The sequence below is a fragment of the Cylas formicarius genome, unplaced genomic scaffold (assembly GCF_029955315.1).
Source record: "Cylas formicarius isolate icCylForm1 unplaced genomic scaffold, icCylForm1.1 PGA_scaffold_3__17_contigs__length_32017465, whole genome shotgun sequence".
Lineage (NCBI taxonomy): Eukaryota > Metazoa > Arthropoda > Insecta > Coleoptera > Brentidae > Cylas > Cylas formicarius.
Window position 1 is genome coordinate 30,060,605 of NW_026844326.1, and position 20,820 is coordinate 30,081,424.

A 20,820-nucleotide genomic window follows, 5' to 3' on the forward strand; every position below is an offset into this window, starting at 1 on the left:
TTTTTTTATAAGTTATTCTTCCATATAGGCTATATTAGCGAGGAGAAATAACATGGGCTAGGTTTTTAATTATTAGGAGCTATTTAAGAGTTTATAATTATTTATTAAGTATTAGACATGAAAATAGAAAACATAACATTATAAAACTAACTATTCTCTACAGGTAAAAATGGTTATAAAAATGTAAATTAATTATTGGGATCTCACGCCGCCACTGGTTAACAAAATCAAGTTCATCTCTCCAATAAATTTGTTTTTAAGTGCCAATATTACCCACCGAGCAAAATCTAGATTTTTTTTTAATAATTACGCCCTTAAATAATGTTTCACTGTCATTGTAGTGTCATTAATAACAAACTTGAAATATCGGATCGTAAAATTTTACATTCCAAACTTTGGCAGCTGTCGAAAAAATGGCCGTTCTACCTCACTCTAAAATTACGTATTGGTAACTAGCAACAACACGGTGACAAATTTAGGTTAGGAAATTTGACATTAACGTAAAAACGGCGAATTAATCAAAACCACCCTTTTTTTAAAATAAAATTCAAGTTATCACATTTGGGTCACGGGGTCGATACCCAACATGCGTAACGAATTGTGTACAACCCATCGTAATCCGTTTATCAAACACATCCTCGCGTGTATCAACCCGAACAAGTGTACCCTGGGGTCCACCAAGATGCGACATTTGTTGTAGTAAACGCTAAATAGGGACGACCAGTTTATTAAAAATGTTACTAGGTGTTGAGGGTTTATCACGCCGCTCTCAATATCACCGATACAGCTTTCGATAACCGCAGGGAACTGCAAAACGTACACGTACACCAATTCCCACTCTTCCCGTCGGTCTAGGAGGTCGAAATCGATGTCTTTCACGTCTCCTATCGCGGGGTAAATTCCCCGCGTCACCCTGCTATCGAATTCTTTGAGCAACGCGCATAACCTCGCGTAATTGTAGACTACGAATAGCGAGTTCTTATTTACACCGTCCATAGGTATTTTTATACACTTGTGGGGTTTGTTAGCCAACATTTCCAGCGCCACCGACGCCTCGGCCAATTTTTTAAAGTGCTCCTCTGAAACTTGGACCCCTAGTCTGTGCCGAGACATCGTTCTGAGATCTGCGATTCGTTTGTCGTAAAAATCACTAACACTACGGTCCGTGTCTTTGACACCTCCGTCGTTGATCACCGCGCCGCACAGTATACTGTCGCCATCTGCCGTCTGTGACAGAACTATGGTTTTCGCCCCATCCGAATTTTTAGCGGTCACGAATTTTAATAAATTTTCCACGATCGTTTTTATTAGCGACATCCTCAAGGCACTTAAATCGTCTACGGTATCGGGGCCGTCCAATTTTACACTTATAACGCACTTCAGCGTTTCGCTTCTGCCGTAGTCGAATTTTTGCGCAACGACCGCGGAAATCGCGTGTAAATATACGGGCTGCCTTTCGAGATACAAATACGCGCGGTCTTTTACAATTTTATAGCGTCGTATTTTGAAAATACGATACACGAGGCTGTCGCACAACTCTTTCACGGTCGTCTCGCGGTCACTTTCGTCGAATTTGCGCACCAAAACGTCGGTTTCGTCGTCGATGTAGGCACTCCAACACTTTGACAGCAGAGGGAAACTGATTTCACCTACATCTTCTAAATTTGACGTGTGTCTTTTTATGATATTGGCGTCCGCTTCGGTCCCCGTCAAAGTTCGGAACATCTTTTTGACGAAATCGTCCAATATATTCGTCATTTCAATCGAAATTCGGCTCGAGAGCCGACGAGGTTAGGTTTTCGCGACATTTGCGATTGTGGGTATCACAGATAACTTGGTGTGGTTAGTCTGTACCTACACTACCGGCCGTATCGCAGAATGCGACTTGGTTTCTCGTTATTCCAAAATTCGCAAAAGATATCTATAATTAATTTTACTAATTTGGTTATTAAACAACTTGTGCCCAATTTTGAATCCTTTTGCGTATGGAACAAAAAAAATCAAAGAAAAATAAATGTACCGTTTTTCGAAAAAGTATATTATTTACTCGGAATGAAGTTGATCCTGTAACTTTTCAATGGAGGCCAAATAGAGGAATAGGACGAGTGATTTATCGAAATATATGTAAATGTTACACAAATATGTAAAAAATATTCGCGAATGAGAACTACTCTCTTCGTAACCGTATCCGTTCCTATTTTTTCGTAAACAATGCCCGTTACCTTCGAAGCAAAAAATTGTATGTAGGTTTTTAGGAATCTGCATGTAGACATTTGAATACAATTATGGCAATAAACGAATAATAAAGATGATGCACGGCGCGTGCTTGCGCAAGACTATTCGTCATGATCCGAAAGTAATAAATCAGGTTGCTATCATAGTATAGATAGAAGAAATTGTTCAACTAAAATATTTCGACGGAGCTTTTTAAATATATTTTGCAAATATGTTACGTTGTTACATGTACCTTATATAACAGGTTTACGTGCGTTATAGTGGCGGAATCAAGCTTTCGTGATAAAAAGTACATATATAAAAAAACTTTCGCTTTTAGTTAGAGATAAAAAACAAACGGGTCGCGTTGGGATGATTTTTATTTCGCTCATTCGTTGTTTTCGAATCTTAGAAACAATCGCAAGGTAGCAAAAATCAATTCGCGGGGGAATCTGCTCGGCCTTGCATCCTCCCTCTGTGCGTGTCGAAACCTATTCATTTGGTATTTAAAGGAAATCAAACTGTGTACGCCGTTTAATTCCTTTTAACGTTCGGCGAAAATTTACTGCGTTCTTTTGCGTTTAGAAACATCTAGATAAAAATGTCTCCGGAAAAGTGTTTCGCGTTTTTCATCATCGTTTCGGTGACTGTTTGTTGGACTCGAGCGGCCCCCCAGATCGCCAGACAGGGTCCATTCGGATCCAGCCGGGGCGAAGATGAATCGCCCCAACCGGTATGTGTGCATTTTTTAACGTTTTTCGTGGATTTTTTTAACGGAATGGATCGTTTTTCAGTACGAGTTTCATTATAACGTAGACAACCCGCAAACCGCAACCCTTTTCGGACAGAACGAATCGAGCGATCAGCAGGGAAGGGTTACGGGCGGTTACTACGTGCTTTTGCCGGACGGACGGATCATGAACGTAGAATACACGGTCGAAGGTGAATCCGGATTCGTTCCCAGGATTACTTTCAGCCCGCAGAACGCCCCGGGTGCCGTTCCCGGCAGAAGGTAGTGCGATCCGTAGCCTAATTTAATTATTTTGTAATATTGTCGAGCATTGTGGCCATTACTGTCTTTTGTAACGCAGGAACATAATATATTTTTATGATTTTTTCGAGGCGTTTTATTTCGAGTTGCGTTTTATTCCTCTAAAAATAGTCCATTGCGCAAAATAAATCATGCAATTTAAATTGTTTTTTTTTACTATGCTATAGGTTAGTAATTCATTCAGTACCATGCTATTACCATTAGCATAGAATCATGCGCTGACTTACCAATTATGAGTCTACGTTGTCCACAATTTTTGTGTGAGAGATTTGTTAACGCCGAGATATGCAGACGCCGGTTCTTTCAAAAAAGCAGCAAAAGCAGTCGCTGTCCGGTAAAAAAGGGCGTCATAGAGACACCATTAAAAATGTTCTCGCCTCTCCGTTTGCGAAATATTGGTAACTCTAGTTAACTCGTCGCGTTCCCGGCATACAGATATCGTTTTAGGCCCCAAATATCGGCGGAAGATTGCGACGTCTTGAGGGACGTCTTGGAAAAAAATCTCGCGCGAATAGTCCCAGAAAAACCGAAAATTCCGTGGTCGGAGCTGCGGAAAATGGCGAAAGAGGAAAGAAAGCTGCTCAAGCGGGCAAAATTAGGCGAAACGACCACCGAAAACGCTAGGGAAGGTATAATGGTCGGCGTTAACGACGCGACGAGGGCTCTGGAGGACGGTTCGGCCAGGGCCGTGTTAATAAGCGACGACGTTCGCCCGAAAGTCATGGTGGAGCATCTCGTGGATCAGGCGGTTTTGCAATCGGTTCCCGTTTTGGTGGTGCCGGGCTTGAGAGATATCTTGCGTTGTAAATGCGGGATCGGCAGCGCGGCAGTGGCGTTCACCGCTTGCGAGCGTTATGAAATGACTCAAAAGTGCATAGAGGATATTTTTCGAGGGTATCCGGTGCCTAGAAATCATATTAATTATCGGCGCTCTATCAATTACGTCATCCGTGAAAAATCCATGGCGGCCATGGGAGGGATGGAAGATTCTACACCGCAGGAGGAGGCGCCAGTAGTACTGAGCCCGAAAGTATATCTTTTTCGAAGGGATAAAAATGAGAGAGTGTTTACGCCCGATAGTGATAGTGTTAATGTGGTGACTCGCGTTGGATCTGTGGACTATGTGAGGTTGCAGTCTTTTAGTGACAGCGTGGAGGCCGTCCATATTCCCCTGAAAGTGAAGAGGATAAAGGGCAATGTAAATAGAAATAAGAGAAAAGGGGATTTGATTAAACAGTCGAGGTCGAAGAGGAAGAGACAGTCGGAATAAATAGATATCTCTAAATTGAGGGGGTAAGTTTAAATTATAAGAAAGATTGAATTGTTAATTGTGCAGTAAAGAGTGGTTTGCATAGTTTTAACACTCTTTTATTGATCAGTGACAACACATACATATATAGTAATATTATTTTATGCTAACCTAAAGCGTCATACAGTCTTGTACATGTTTTTTTTTTTAAAAAAATACGGGAGTTTAATAAAATTTTGCAGGACTAGAAAGCGCAGGCGTAATTTGGAATAGAACTGGGCGCTGGCATTGACATATCCAAAGCTACCTTAATACAAAAATATTTTATTCCCCGTTTGGCAAGGAGATTTTTTTTTCGCATTCGCTGCTCTCCGGGTTTGTTCGCGATGTGCCAGTGAACGCGGTCTTCGATTATCTAACTTCACTGGATTAAACTCTATCGGTTTTCGGACTTTGGCCGTTTTGCTGCTTAAGTGGCTGAAATTCGCCGGGGTCGTCCTCGATTTTGTTCCAACTTTGTTCCTCACCGGACGCAAATATCAAATAAACGATTGCCTCGATCAGGTACAGCACGATCGTCACCCAGAAGATTATGATCCAAGACTGCTTGGAGCTCTGCGTTAAAAAAAAAATCATGTTAGCCATGCCGTCAAGTCAAAATTGAACCATAAGTAATAATTAATATCAAAATATAGCACTCTATACCTGAACTATATTTGACAAAAAAAGAATTGACTTCAAGGTATGTGGAAAAATAAATATGCAATATCATTTTAAAATCACATTCATCGTTCGATATCTTGATATTTATAGAAACGCCAAATGTGCTTGACAAATTCACATGGAGGGCTTTGGAAAATAATTTCAGAACTGTCAAAGTCTTGCAGTTTCATTTGTACTTTATAAAAGTTGTTGGTGACTTTTTTATAAGCCGCTATGGTAAGTGCCAAAGAATTTGTTTCAATTGAAGGCTACAGGGGAAAAATCAACCAATATTGATAAAATCGGTGTTATCATTTCAGTACGTGTTTTGTGCTGTGTATTTCAAGACATTAATCTAGCCACTAAACGAAAAAAATGGTTTCCTATTGTTTTAAATTTTGCGTTCTTTCTCCTGAATTTTTTCTTTTTTGTTTTTTTATTTAGTGTTTTGATCGCTTTGGAACTCTAGGAAAATATTTTTGATATAAAAAAGTGTATCAAGGTTTTTACATTTTTAATTTATAAATGTGTGCATAATCTGTTATATCTGTATCACCCTCTGCCACAAATGACAGAAGGTGATCGGCCAATTAAGCGCGGGGCTTTCGGGCATAGTGCGTAAAACGTCCGATAGAGGGCACAACTAACACCAAGTAAACAAATAATTTAGTTTTTAAATTGACCTCTTTCCGTTCCACCTTTTATATGTTCTCGTGAGAAGTTACCAACAAAGATTAGATATTAATGTGCTACCACGGTCCATATTGATAATCGTTTCTTTTGAGCACTAGTTAAACATAAAAATATTTAATTACCCAAAAAGCAAGATAAACAATTTAAATAAAACTAACCAAAACTAAAGAATGCCTTTTGGCATTGAATTATTGAATTCCGCGGTTGTTGCTACGTGGTGCTAACTAATACGATGGCACATTTTTAGGTTTCCTGTAAATAAAAAATTGTAAATAATTTTATTGCATATTTGCATATTTAGCGATTGTTTTTAGTTCATTTTCCTTAAAGATAAACAAAAATACGAAGAAGGCACGAAGAGGCGACGAATTTGTATTTGAATTCCTTAAAAATATATATTTTTTTTCCACCCTGTGTATGTTCTCATGAGAAGTTAGATACAAAGATTATATATTAGTCTGGGAACTCTATCACATTTCGATACATATTCTGCGTAAGTCGACCACGTGTATACGATATTGATGACTTTTGAAACCCCAAAACTAGTTTTCACAAGATTACCATGACGTGTTCTTTGTTTGTGAAGTATTTCACACTAGTAATTTGCTAGGATATATCACCTCGGTCGCTCGAATAGAACTGTCAAAAATAGAAAGGAATGATCTAGAATCATCTACGGGAAGCAATAATCAATAATTGAACTGCTGGGTTTTACTTGATCAAAATCCATTTGATACAATTAAATTAGAACAAAAAATGTTCAGATTTTCACAGTTATTTATTGGTTTATGACGGCTGTGTTTTGTGCCTTTATCGTATACAAAATATGACAATATTCCTGCATATGTAAATAGGTGGTAGTAGATTATAGTTGTAGGCTTATAAATTTAAATTTAACAACGGAGCTCCATTTAAATCCAATTGGTCATTAAGTAATAGATTTTTTGTTAATAGTTAATAATAGTTTTTTGCTTTTTGATTCATAATGTAAAATATCAATATCAACAGACTTGTGCATTTCTGAATTTAAATGACCGCCATAGTTAGATTTGTAACGTTCATACGAGGGCTGTTGAAAAAGGAAGGCGACTTTTGTAATTGGACTGGCTAAGTACATTCGATCTCCGATTTTTGTTGTTGTTGTGTTGGTACACCTGTCCCCAGCATATGTTCACAGTTTCAGCCAGTTGGCACGTTAACTTTTTTTTGTGAGATAGAAACGATAGACGTGCCTTGAGTGTTCGGCGATTTTCTGCTAGAATTTGCATAAATTTTTGTGTAAAAAAATGGAATACAGTGCTGCAAAACACTTGAAATGTGATGAATCTACTTTGAGCAAAAAAAGCTGTTCCAAGGTGGTCGAGAAGATCTCTTTTGGCTCGTTGCTTACGTCTAATTTTTTGGCCAAAACCACAACCACGCTTCAGCCACCATATTCACCGGATATCGCCCCCTGCGACATTTTCCTGTTTCCAACACGCAAGAAACCCACGAAAAGGAGGTTTGGAACAATTGAAAAAATAAAAGATCACTATAAGAACTGAGGGGGGGGGGGTTACTTCGAAGGGGGCAACATTAATTTCGATGAACAAATAAAAACTTTTTGGTAAAACTGAAGTCACCTTACTTTTTGAACACACCTCGTATTTATAAGCTCTTTTATGTTCGTTGCTGCGTTTCCTAAATGTTGTAGACTCCGGATTTTTGAGTTTTTCGTGATTTAGTTTTATTGTTTTTTAACAATTTTCCTATTGCTCTTCGAAACTCTCTTGCGTGTATATATAATAATAATAATAATATTATAATTTAATTATATTATATGTATTTATAATTATATTAGAAAATTGTATATATTTCATATACCGCTTAAGTGGTCTGTAGATAAAAGAATAAAGGCAGCCATTTTGCGTGTGCGAAGGTGATTTGAGTTGTTATGATTTACACTGTCCGTATGTGAGGTAGACAAGCAAGTTTTAGCTCTCTTAAAGCCTCTTCTAAGAGCACCCTCAAGCAATCAATGGTTTTTCGAAGAAAGTGAAGAAATTTGCTAGCATCTGTAAACGTACTGTTTTTCTACAATCTTAGTGTATAAATCGGGTGGCTTCTCACTTCCACGAATCGACACGTAATTTATAGATACTTACGTCATGTTTGATGAGTTCTCCGACGAAGATCGGCACCGTAATCCCCGGTATGGTGGCGACGGTGTTGGTGACGGCTACCAGCGTGCCAGCGTAGTTGGGCGCGATATCTATGTGGTTGCTCAGGAATCCGCAAAACATTCCGCCCACCGACATGACCGCGACGGTCATCAGGACCACGGCCACCGTAGTGTTGTCACCCGCGTAGCAGATTAGCAGGAAACAAACCATGGGCACGATGGACGCGCAGGCGGTCGCCGTCTTGCGCGCTGTCGTCGTCGAAATCACCTGCCAAAATGTTTAATGTATGCTTTCGCCAGAGGGGGCGCCAGCGGCACGCACGTCTTTCGTCCTGAGCGTGTCCAACGTTTTGCTGAGCACCATGGAGAAGATCCACATGCAGAGGAACGGCAACGCCGTCAGCACCGCGTTCTGCGATATCTTAAACTTCAACACGCTCGACATGTACGTCGGCAGCTCGATCAGGACCATGTACCAGCCCCAATTCGAGCACGTGTGCGCTATCAAGATGGCCAAGAACGCAGGAGACGTCATCGCCGCTCTCCACGGCATTTTCAGTTTCTGAAAAAAGAAATAAAAGAATTACGGTCATTTATGGATGGTCAAAATAGGGCATAGTCATAATGGTCCGTGGTCACAATGGCGCATAGTCATAACGGCCGGTGGTCACAATGACGCATAGTCATAACGGCCCGTGGTTACAATGGCGCATAGTCGTAACAGCATGTGGTCACAATGGCACATAGTAATAACGACATGTGGTCACAATGTTGCATAGTCATAACGGCCCGTGGTCACAATGGCGCATAGTCATAACGGCACGTGGCGACAGTGGCGCATAGTCATAATGACCTGTCGTTACAATGGAGCAGTCATATCGGCGCGTGGTCACAGTGGTGCATAGTCATAAGGGTCCAAAGGCACCGTAATAAATAGCTGCAAATGTTGGGCTGAGAATGTCGATAATAGAGCAGAAGAAAGTGAGAATGTAGATTTGAACATTTTACTGCTTGTGGAGGGAATTAAATTAATTAATACAAGGATTCTCGGACAAGCTGTAAATAAACATCAAACCACAGTGTTGCGCACATTAAAAAAATACAAATATTTTTGCTATTAATGCGAAAAGCACCAAGAGGTCCGGGAAGGTGATGAAGAAAGAGTAGCATTTTGTTTTGAAATGACGTGAAAAGCAAATAATTATAGGGTAAAAATGCTGTCCAAGCGAGAAAAAAATTGACGGATGTGTATGGAGAAGGCGTGTTAACAGTACGCCAGTGCCAGAACTGGTTTGCAAAATTTCGATCCGGCAATTTTGATGTCGAAGATGCACCATGGTCTGGAAGGCCGGTCGAAGCTGACAAAGATGCGATAATGGCATTAGTTGATGCAAATCGGCGAATAACCACACGAGAGATCGGTGAGAGATTAAATTTGTCGAATTCGACTGTTTATGGCCATTTGAAAGGCATGGGCTTAACGTCGAAGCTCGATGTGTGGGTGCCCCATGTCCTTACGGAGCAAAATTTGTGTCGTCGCGTTGACGTGTGTGATTCGCTCCTCAAACGTCAAGAAAATGATCCATTTTTGAAGCGGATTATTACTGGGGACGAAAAATGGGTTGTATACAACAATGTTAAACGCAAGAGGTCATGGAGCAGAAAAGATGAACCGGCTCAAAGCGTGTCAAAAGCCAACATTCACCAAAAAAAGGTGATGCTCTCCGTTTGGTGGGATGTCAAAGGAATCGTTTTGTTTGAGCTTTTGCCGGACAATACAACGATTAATTCAGAAGTCTATTGTCATCAACTGAACAAATTGAATGATTCACTTAAAGAGAAGAGGCCCGAATTAATCAACAGGAAGGGTGTAGTGTTCCACCAGGATAATGCGAGACCTCACCCAAGTTTGGTCACTCGCCAAAAACTTTTACAGCTTGAATGGGACGTACTGCAACATTCACCACATTCTCCAGATCTGGCGCCTTCCGACTACTATTTGTTCCGGTCCCTGCAAAATTTTTTGGATGGCAAAACCCTTACCTCAAATGAAGATGTCAAAAACCACCTGAACCAGTTTTTTGCCAACAAGGACCAAAACTTTTATGAGAGGGGAATTATGTTACTGCCAGAAAGGTGTTGGACCAGAATGGCCAATATATAATTTAATAAAATATTTATTCATTATACGAAAACTGTCTTTCATGTTCCCCAAAAAAAACGAAATGACTTTCCGAACAACCCAATATATTCACACTCAACAAAGAACCAAATGTTCTAAACTGTCGGTATTGCAGCCGAGACAATGAATATAATTTTTGTTCATACCCATATCTGCAAATCAAATTAAACTCGCACTAGAATATCGGGATAAGTAATATTATTGGCCCCAGATGCTGAATCCTTTGGCCATCCAGGTGACCTCTCACCCCTATACCACTTGGATTTTGTCTCCCATACTAGAATCTATTGCATCTTATTCTTAAAATAACTTATAAGAAATAAATAAACATACGTTTTATTTGATTATTCCTATTTTTAAAAGGAGCTAAGGTGGGAAAAATCGTTGAAGATATTACTGGCCAGGTTTTCAGTCGAATCAGAACTGACTACTGTTGTTATTGGTCCTTTTTTGCAAAAAGAAAAATGGATGGATATGAGTGGGCCATTTTTTATGGACTATATCCTCATGACAGAAACCTAATTGGACTTATTACAAAACTAAATTGAACCAGCACTAGGAGAAGTTGTTTAGGGAATCTGACACCGGATGGACGGTGCCTTGCCCGTAATACCCTAATGGTTGGGGAGTATTTGGGAGATACTTTTAACGGAAATATTGACCCAGGTGACCTTTGGTCACCCAGGTCGCCTGACTTCTCATGACGACTTAGATTTTGTCTCCTATCTTAGAGTTTATTGCATCTTATTCTTAAATTAAACCTATATATATATTTGATTATTCATGTTTTCGAAAAAGGCTAGGCTGATTTTCCCTGAAGATATTATTGAACAGGTTCCGGGTCGAATTAGAACAGGCCACTTTCGTCATCGGGCCCTTTTTTGCGAAAATAAAAATGAACGGGTCGATTATTTCGGAATGTTGACGCGTTCTTAGAACTTGGTCGGTACATACCCTTTTTTTCGGTTGAGCGTCGTCTTGGTCCTGGTGCAGCGATTTCACGATATACTCGCGTTCCTCCGGGGTGATGAACCGCTGCTGCTGAGGCGTGTCCGCGATCAGAACGATCCACAGCACGAGCCAGATGGCGCTCGCGCCTCCCTCTATGTAGAACACGTATTCCCAGCCTATGGCGCCGGCTATCAGACCGGATACGAGCATGAAAATCTGAGAAAAACAAAAATTAGTAGAGCTCGGCGTCAAACGCGCGTCGAGTTGCTCACGACTGTCCCGAGAGCGGTACCCGCGTATACGATACTGCTCATGACGCTACGCTCGTTGGGCGGGGCCCAGTGCGCGAGCATGACATGCATCGCGGGGAACGTCACGCCTCCGCCGATCCCTGAACAATAATAATTAAAATTATTTTTCAAAGAAACCTCCACTAATATATATACGTCTGTTGTTGTTGAGTCGAACTTCTTCAGAGCTTAAATGAAACTGGTTCGAATTTTACTCCCTCCTGCTTATATATTGTTTGAAGGGGGCGGGGCTAAAGAAAAGGGCGGAGCTAAAGAAGGGGGCGTGATTACCATATTGGTGATAGGTGCTTATAGATTTCTAAAGGTTATATTCCTAAAGGTGTGAGTTAACGCACTTTTCTATTTTGTATTTTGGATTTGGCCACTAAAGGCAAACAGCAAAAAGTGCAAAACTCAAAAAGAAAAAGAATTACGCTGGCTTAACGTCGCAGATGGACAAAAACTTCACTTAGCCTCCTTTTACATAAGATGCTCAAAAAATAATCGTTGTACCGTGCGTTTAATTTATCTTGATAGCATTATAATTGGCTGCAACTTTTTTTTAGAGATTTTAAGGTAAACAAAAAAAAACAAAATGTAGGGTTGGTAGCAAAGTAGTATACCAAACCAAAGAATATTAAACACAGGTTGGTATAAAATTATTTTCTATTACGGACCACAATTTTAGCTGAATTTAAATTCCGAAACTTTAGGTAATAATCTTGTTGCATTGTATGTTAATGACCACCCTTGGATAACCCCATTCAAAAGCAGTTGGTCACTTTCTTATATCTGTGAACAGACCATACCCCCAAAAAATCAAACAAAGGTACAGGAATGCGATGGGAGACACCAAAACATATCCGAGATCAAAGTCAAACTCAAGAAGATGAAGGTACCAACACGGAAAACCAGAATTAACACCAACGAACTGAAAGAGATTAACACAATGAGAGACGTTTCCAAACATGTAAACAGAAACCTAAAAAATCAAAAAGAGCAGAAGGACGTAAACGATAATGAAAAAGAGCCGTGCAGAAAATATGTGAGACCGAGCAAGCGGCAGAAAAGACAGGACTGGATGACAGACGAGATCCTTAAGTTAATGGAAGAAAGAAGAATAGCCAAAACCTCAGACCAGAACAAGTATCGAGAGCTGAGAAACAAAGTAAGGTGTGAATGCCGACAAGCCAAAGAAACATGGGTGAAGAGTAAGTGCGCGGAACTTGAGGAGTTACAACAGCGACAAGATTTACAAAACCTACATAAAAGGATTAACGAATTTAACGAAAAATCATAGCTCCTTATAGATGCTACAATGGGTACATTGAAAACTTGTTCGATGATCCGAGAGTAGAGATATAAGCTATTACTGAAGAATAACCGGGACCTACGATTCTGAAAGAAGAAGTAAAACGGACAATAGAAACAACAAAAACTGGAAAAGCAAAAGCAAAAGAGGTGTTGAAAGAAGTGAAAAGCAGAAAGATCGTATATCTGGGTCACATAATGCGAGGCCAAAGTATGAGTTGCTTTACTTAATTGTGGGCGGAAGATCAATTGGAAGAAGTGAGATACGTCATCGGTTCAACAATAGTACTACTTGTATCCAGGTAAAAATTCGTCTCTTACCCTCTCCCACTCTCATGACAATCAAGGCGGCGTAGTGTAACTCGGCCATGCAGGGAGACAAAAGAGTGCAGATGACGTTGATGGCGACCGAGAAGAGCATCACCCACTTTGCGCTGAACTGTTCCGCTATCCTGCCGCCCGGTATCTGGGCCACCATGTAGCCCCAGAAGTAAGCGCTGAGTAGCACACCTTGGACGTTGCTGGACCACTCGAACGGACCGTCCTGCGAAAACGACGCCAAATAAATCGCGACAATTAAGGCCGAACAAATTTAATTTATCGGGTCTTGACATTGGAGATGATGATGATGCGTTCCACTTTTGAAATTCGGGACGGCAATTGAGTTTATGCGATTTTTATTGGCCTCCGTCCCTGTCGGAGAAGACAAAAAGTTGGCCTATATAAACTTGCGTGCGTAGATCGCCGTCAGTTTTTTATATTTGGTGGACTCAAATCTATATGTGGCTACATCCGATGTTCCTCAAGGCAGCAATTTGGACCCCATTCTATTTAATATTTTCATTAATGACATTGTCGAAGGTGTTGATGTTAATTGCTTGCTTGTTATACGCCGACGATCTAAAGTTGTTCAGGACTGCCAACACCTCTCATTGAATGTAAAGCGTATTGAAAACTGGTGTGTCCATAATAACTTGTCGATAAATCCCATCAAGTGTAATGTCATGAAGTATTCATATAGAGTCCGTTTTACCAAGTCCATTTTGATTTTACGAGAAATCAGTGTCTGCCAAAATAGATATGTGAAATTCCGTACGCCCGCCACTGGTGTGTTTAAAAAAAAAGTGGTATACTAAATAAGGCCTCTTGATACATGGTACATGTGTGCCAAATTTCATTAAAATATCTAATGTGGTGTGAAAGTTATTAAAAAAATATATTTTATTTTTGAAAACTTCACTATCCTGTATTTCAAAAGTTAAGACGTTTTGGACATACGTTCGTATGGAGTTTTCTTTTTAAAACACCCTGTATAATCACGTGAACGCTTACCTCCGGAGTCTCGGAGGCGGTACCGTCGTCGGCGGCAGCGCCGCCGTGGGCGGGGCCGGACGTCGCGAGCGCCGTGTGGTTTACCATGCCGACAATGGCTACGTGTAAGTTGACCTTGAGGCCGTATACTATGCCCATCCCGATTGAACCCAGGACAGCGAGCACATACCTTGTGGCAAGTTTCCCTGCAAAATATTCCGTTTTTTCAGCACGTTGCAAGAAAAGCACGATATTAACGTCGGTCTTACCCATAATTCGGCGGGATGCCTAATTTCCAGGTGTCATTTTGATATTGACATCTGACATTCTCGAAAATAGTGAAAATCTCTCATCGATCCTTCACTTTTTAGGTAAAAAATACCTTTTTTTTAGTTTTTCATTTCATTATTTGTACGAGGGCTACCTTTTATATTTCGGGATTTGTAATAAAAAACACAAACATATTTGCATTCGATAAAACCAATCAGCGAAGCACTTTTCCCACATCGAGTCGGGCACCTCCAAAAAAACATGCTTTTTAAACGCATCAATCGCTTCCTCTGGTATCAAAAATCGTGGCCCGCGTAATGTATGGCAATAAAAAGAAGTCATTAGGTGCTAGATCAGGACTGTACGGTGGATGGCTCATCAAATCAACGTTTTTAATGGTCAAAAAGTTCTTTGTTTGCACTGATCGGAGAGAGCTAGCACTGTCGTCTTCGGCGGTTGGTTTTTTTAATTTTCTCCAAGATTTTCGACAAACAAGAATTGACTGTTTTACACGGTAGCACTATGGAAATGCATATAAAAATGAAAATGTTGATTTCTATTGTACTTCTGTTCTACTGTATTTTGTTTTATCAAAGTCTCTCTATCTCATACCTCGTTTTTTGTAAATGTTATAAAATTTGCATTTGTGAAGTACGATGTAGTAAAGTGTTTAATATAGAACGCCAATCTAGACCTCCGAAGGGTTTGTGCAGGCAGCCATTTTACTGGAAGGGAATGGTGCTTTCGAAGAATTGGACATCGCAAGTTTTTTAACAGTATCTGCTTTAAGACAATGTTTTGTAACAGGAAGATAGCTGAAGATACAGCTACAGGAAGTAGATGGACTCTTTTAAATGATGATCTGAGAGCAAGAATCGCAGCGCGAGGAGCAGCTTTGACTTCAGAACATCGAGGAAACTGGGAAAGAGAAAACTAAATTGTATCTCTACGACTCAGATAGACCTGTAAGGTTTTATCGAAAACCAAATGAAAGATATGCCCAGTGTAGCTTTCAAAACACCAGATTATTTGGCGGTGAAGGGTCAGTTATATTTTACGGCAGTTTAACAGCAGATAGTTACACAAAGGAGATCCTGCAAGAACAGGTGCGTCTGGTCCTTTTGTATCAGCATGTTGCTCAGGTCGTGCAACAACCAGTCCTGATCTTAACCCACTTGAGAATGTTTGGCACATGATCTAGAAGTTCCTAACTCTCCTAACACTTTGAATGGGCTTACTGGATATTTTGTCCAAACAGCCTTGCTGTTAATCAAAAAAGAGGGGGAAGTACCCGTTATATAATAATTATTTTTAACTAATGTGAATGTTTTTATTTTATGGATTTTCTTGCTTTTTTTTCCTGATCTTCTTGTTTTAATTTTATCCTTTGTTGAGTTAGAATAAGAATGGGCTTAAAACTTGAAAATATTTGATGAGTATTATGGAATAAAAAATATTTTTCGAATTATAGTAGTGGCGCGTTAATTTTACTAGCCAGTGTATTATCGGTCTCGTCCAAAACATTTAGGTTAGAAAAGAGTTTAGGTGCACTACCGCTTTGTTCCAGATTCTGATTCAGGGAAAGCCAGCCGGCCATATGGATAGAATATAGATAAACATATTATTATCCATCCGAGGGACAGCAGTAGGTAGGGGATGTGCTCCATGGTGTTCCTCAGGGATCTATTTTAGGTACTCTGTTTTTAAGCATTAATACATGTAATCTTGGAGGCTGTCTTTAGCACTTACTTGCGCATTTGTATGTAGATCGCACGCAGGTCTATTTATCTTTGAAATTCTTTTTTTTTGTTCACGTGAATACTATTAACGTTAATAAATTTTCATGTAAGGAGTTAATTCGAATCTTTTCTAAATTGTTTTTAACTCCTTTTATTGCATAATATGATTCGTAATGAGTATTCATATATTCCTATATCGATATTGATTTAATTTTCGCGTCACCCCGTACAAAAAAGGTATTTTCGTGTATGGTTCCGTTTTTTTTTTTGCCGAGTAAATACGTTCGCCGCTTTTGAGGCACGTTAAATGTGGGGCAATAAAACCGGAGGTCTATTTTTAAGCCAGGGGCAGACCATCGATATCGTCGGAAGTTTATTTCGCGCATATTCGAGAACAAAACCGAAAATAATTTGAACTTTAATAATTGCGTATCGGGCACTTACCGCAGCCCCCTATGGCTTTCACTTCCCCCATGTCGGTGACCCTGGAAAAAAAATGCCGTTAATAAAATGTTCGGGTCATATCCAACATGCCTAAAGTACCCCCACCCCGTTTAAAAATAATATTAATTAATTTATTAGAATTAAATAAAAAAATGCAAAAGGAAGAGTAAAATTAATAAGACAAGCGAAAATAAGAAATCATTAATATTCTGAATATCAAAAGTTACAAAAATATTGTTCATACACAAAAATAGTAGGCAGTTCCGAAAAAAAAAATAAAAATAAAAATTACAGTTTTTTAATTATTTGAATTATTGAAAAAGTGTAATTTTAAAATACAATATTTCAAACGGATTAGTCAAAAATTTAATTACATGGCAAAAAATATATATTTTTTTTAATTTAGATTTTTTTGCGTTCATATTTTAATTTAATTAAATATAATTTTCAAAAATAACATTTTTCTGTTCTCTCTACAGTGTTTGAAATTATTTTTATAAATGGATACGTTTTTTTAAAAAGTAAATTTTGAAATATTCGAATTTTCACCTGGTATTTTAAACGTAATCGTAATTTTCAAAATGTTATTTCTCCAAAATATTTAAGAGCCAAGGTTGAGCCATAAAAAAATGTAATTTTCGAAATTTTAATTTTTTTTTTTAATGAAATTAAATGTTATTTTCAAACCTTACATTTTTTATGAAATTATTTCTATGAATAAGCTTTGAAACAGTGGATACATTTTTTTTTGAAAGTGTCATTTTAAAATATTCGAATTTTCCTCTGGTACTTAAACGCTTCAGTCATAATTTTCAAAAATTTAATTTCTCCAAAAATGTAATTTTCGAAAATTTAGCGTTTTTTGTTTCTCAAATATGTTAAAGAAATTATGCCGGAAGCAATTTTTTTATTTAGGTTTTTTGCATTCCTATTTTAATGAAATTAAATATTATTTTCGAAAATTATATTTTTGTTTTTCGTCTCTCTACAGTTTTTGAAATTATTTCTATGAATGAGCTTTGTAACAGTGGATACATTTTTTGAAAAAGTATGATTTTAAAATATTCGAATTTTCCGCTGGTATTTTAAACGGTTTAGTTATAATTTTCAAAAATTTAAATTCCCCAAAATATTTAAGGGCTAAGGGCTAAGCATGGCGAAAAAGTGTAATTTTCGAAAATTTAGTGTTTTGTGTTTCTCGAATATTTTAAATAAATTATGCCGGACTTTTTTTAATTCGGTTTTTTGCATTCCTGTGTTAATTGAATTAAATATAATTTTTGATAAATTCCTTTTTTTTCTCTCTCTACAGTTTTTGAAATTATTTATATAAATGAACTTTGAAACAGTAGATACATTTTTCGGAAAACTGGTATTTTAAACGGATTAGTTATAATTTTCAAAAATTTAATTTCTCCAAAATATTTATGAACTTTTTGATTCTCGGGTATTGTAAAGGAATTATGACAGAGAAATATAATTTTTTACAAATATAATTTTCAAGAATTACGTTTTTTTTTAATTTTTAGTCCGCCATATGTTCTGGCACTATTGTGTTTAATCTCGAAACGCCGCGTCTTTGGAAAGGTCATGACCTCTTTAGGAAAAGCTGGCATTTTAAAGTAATAGAAGGTTGGGTCTCTTATCAGTTCGGGCAATGCAATGACGCATCTTTAAGTGGAATTGTTTGAAATGTTAAAAACGAACTAACAGCGAACATATTGCTTTCCGCGGAAAAATGCCAAACCGCCCGCGCTTACCTACACAAAATTTTTCGCGGTTCAACGTCACTGATCCACAAGCACAACCGACCCGAAAGTCTCTATGATGAAAATCCACGGCCTACTACTACCGCTTCGTCAAAGACGTCCCGTTTCGTTTATTAGAAAACCGCGTGCCGTTATCGCACGGTTTCAGGCGCGCTTTTAACTGCGACCGGAGAGTCGATATCGACGCCGGCGGCCGCTCCAGGATCGCCAAGGTGACCTCCAAAGCTTCGCGCAGATCGTCGCCGCGTCTCGCGTGGCTTACGTGCGGTCAAACTTTGCCGAAGAAAATTCGCGAGAAAGCGCGTGTTACACTTTTGCGTAACGTTGGGCAATACCTCGTCGGTGTGGTTTTAACGACCCCGATAAGAAGCCCTGCCTCGTACCGGGAATCCTGCCGGTGTTGGTTAGTTACCAACGACGTGGCGCATGAATAATAAAATATTAATATAGTCAACGCTCAATATAAACAACCTCTATAGAAGCAACTTCACTTTCTGTGTTGGCGATTGGTTTTTTTAAAACTATTTATTTCAGTCAATTTTGGCCCAACGGAAATAGAATCAGATGTTCTCAACAACATAACCTCAAATTGTAACATTTTTTTTTATTGGAGTATGTTTTGTGCTGACAGTATTTCTGTTAAATAGAATAGTTACTTGAATTCTGTTAATTTCTGGTAATTATTTAATATTTCTATGCTTTAAATTCGACCATAAAATATGAAGCAGAAAAAAAAAGACGACGTTAAATTTCGTTAAAAGATATCCATTTTAAAGGACATTGAAAATTGTAAGAAAACAAAGGACATTCAAGAAGCAAGATTCAAGGAATGAAGACAATAAAATACTTGGTTCTTGAAGCCGGCGACAATGTAGTTCCAAACAAAATGATAAAATTAAAAGCACCCTAAGTAAACAGATTAAATAACGGACCAAAATCATTTGTAGCAAATGAAGGATGGTTGAATGGGTGGAAATTTAAAAATCGCCAACGGATTTTGTCTGTGGAGAGAGTATGTCTTGCTTTAAGAAGCTAGCTAATTCATTTAAACATAAATTTGAAAATTATATCGCTGAAAATGACTTTTTGCTTGAACAAACTGGTTTCGTCTATGAAAGCTTGCCGAATAAAACTAACATTACAAATTTTGAAAAATCCACTGTTGGGAGAAAAGCAATGGAAGAAAGGGTTTCAATTATGCCATGCGTCAACGCTATAGGTACGCATTAATTAGATTCGATGATGATAGGGAAATGGAAATCTTGTTGCTTCAAAAATATGGATTTGCCAGTATATAACATTAACTAAAAATGCTTATAAATAAATCTCGACGCTTAGAATGTAAAAAACCTTCTTGTAAAAGCCCTTCTCTTAGTAGATAATGCAACTTGTTATGGGTCTGAGAATAATTTTGCTAGTAACCCGAATTTCAAAGTGGAACAAGCGCGGCAGGTCATCTATTTAACCTTGAAGAAAATGCGGAGGTTGAAGAAGAACAAAATGAAAAACATCGGATGACTCCAATCAAAGCATCAATGATGTTATAAATTCTTTTAATTTGCGATGAGGTTCTTTTGTTACAAAGAACAAGAAAGATAGGAAAAGCCATCATGAACAAATATATGTAATTGTTTTTGGTTGTTTTGGCAATTAGTACTGTACTAAACGAAGGATTTAATTGTTTAATTTTTTTTCGAATATAATTAATAACTTTTCCTTCTCTACAGTTTAGTTGGTAAGAGTAACAATATTTTGCAAACGGGAAATATTTTTATACTCCTTCTTTCCTAATAAGAAACTTTTCTATTAAAATTTGTTCAAATGAGTTGCTTATATAGAACGTTCAATGTAATGGAAGCGCCATCTCGACGCCAACTTTGGAAGCGAACGAACGCAACAGTATTCAACAAATTGATTGTGAACAATGCAAACGTCAAACCAGGGCTTCGTTTTCCAATCTTTTATTTTTGTGAAATGGGTTTTCTTTTTTTTTTTCCTAAGCGACGTTTGATATTTTTAGTAGTAGTAAGGTTCAATTAGAAAAAAAAAACTAAAGAAAATAATCGGAGAAGTTTTGGTTAATACATTATACAATCATAATAAACCTACTTTCCATATTCTCAGCGTTAAAAATATTGTAAGAAGAAACGGTCGAATTCGAAATATTTACAATTTTAAATTTAAAATATGAAATTCAATTGGGTACCATGGCGTTCGTAGAAACGATTTGACAAATGGTTATTTAAAAATCCTTTGATCGTAGGCCTAAAATTACCGTATCGGATGATTTGATTCAACGTATATATGGTAAAATATAAATAGATCTGGAATGGTATCCATTTCATTCTTTTTATGTTTGCGACGAAAAATGAGGCAGCTAAATTTCTTTTTTTTTTTTCAGATGTTTGAAGGCAACGTAAGAAAACTTTGTAATTTGTTTTCATGAAAGATCTAGGCAGAAAAATAAAAATTGCCTGCAGTCA

General features: G+C 38.1%; 4 protein-coding genes across 8 annotated transcripts; 2 read left to right on the plus strand and 2 right to left on the minus strand.

Moving 5' to 3' along the window:
• Window positions 1-22: 22 nt before the first annotated feature.
• Window positions 23-1,834, minus strand: LOC132699728 (DALR anticodon-binding domain-containing protein 3). The gene has a single exon (XM_060666594.1). The coding sequence runs from the start codon at window positions 1,756-1,758 to the stop codon at window positions 556-558; it is 1,203 nt and encodes a 400-aa protein (XP_060522577.1). The 5' UTR covers window positions 1,759-1,834; the 3' UTR covers window positions 23-555.
• Window positions 1,835-2,404: 570 nt separating this feature from the next.
• Window positions 2,405-3,330, plus strand: LOC132699730 (uncharacterized). The gene is made up of 2 exons (XM_060666597.1): window positions 2,405-2,947; window positions 3,009-3,330. Exons 1-2 carry the CDS (start codon window positions 2,816-2,818, stop codon window positions 3,228-3,230), a joined length of 354 nt encoding a protein of 117 aa, XP_060522580.1. The 5' UTR covers window positions 2,405-2,815; the 3' UTR covers window positions 3,231-3,330.
• A 172-nt stretch (window positions 3,331-3,502) lies between these two features.
• LOC132698939 (uncharacterized) lies at window positions 3,503-20,820 on the plus strand. 3 transcript variants are annotated; one of them, XR_009618450.1, is made up of 4 exons: window positions 3,503-3,663; window positions 3,713-4,558; window positions 15,953-16,077; window positions 20,739-20,820. XR_009618450.1 is itself a non-coding variant. In XM_060665277.1 (3 exons), exons 1-2 carry the CDS (start codon window positions 3,551-3,553, stop codon window positions 4,533-4,535), a joined length of 936 nt encoding a protein of 311 aa, XP_060521260.1. In that variant the 5' UTR covers window positions 3,503-3,550; the 3' UTR covers window positions 4,536-4,558; window positions 20,739-20,820. The 3 variants fall into 3 exon arrangements, 2 of the variants coding, with proteins under 2 accessions (XP_060521260.1, XP_060521261.1); XM_060665277.1 differs by lacking the exon at window positions 15,953-16,077; XM_060665278.1 differs by lacking the exon at window positions 20,739-20,820 and having other exon boundaries at window positions 15,953-16,562.
• Window positions 4,585-20,476, minus strand: LOC132698935 (sialin). 3 transcript variants are annotated; one of them, XM_060665271.1, is made up of 9 exons: window positions 18,333-20,476; window positions 16,569-16,609; window positions 14,137-14,321; window positions 13,126-13,348; window positions 11,476-11,594; window positions 11,207-11,419; window positions 8,393-8,632; window positions 8,054-8,338; window positions 4,586-5,129 (listed from the first exon to the last, which is right to left on the minus strand). In XM_060665271.1, the coding sequence occupies exons 2-9, from the start codon at window positions 16,597-16,599 to the stop codon at window positions 4,944-4,946; spliced, it is 1,482 nt and encodes a 493-aa protein (XP_060521254.1). In that variant the 5' UTR covers window positions 16,600-16,609; window positions 18,333-20,476; the 3' UTR covers window positions 4,586-4,943. The 3 variants fall into 3 exon arrangements, with proteins under 3 accessions (XP_060521255.1, XP_060521254.1, XP_060521253.1); XM_060665270.1 differs by having other exon boundaries at window positions 18,329-20,476; XM_060665272.1 differs by lacking the exons at window positions 16,569-16,609; window positions 18,333-20,476 and adding an exon at window positions 14,385-15,812 and having other exon boundaries at window positions 4,585-5,129.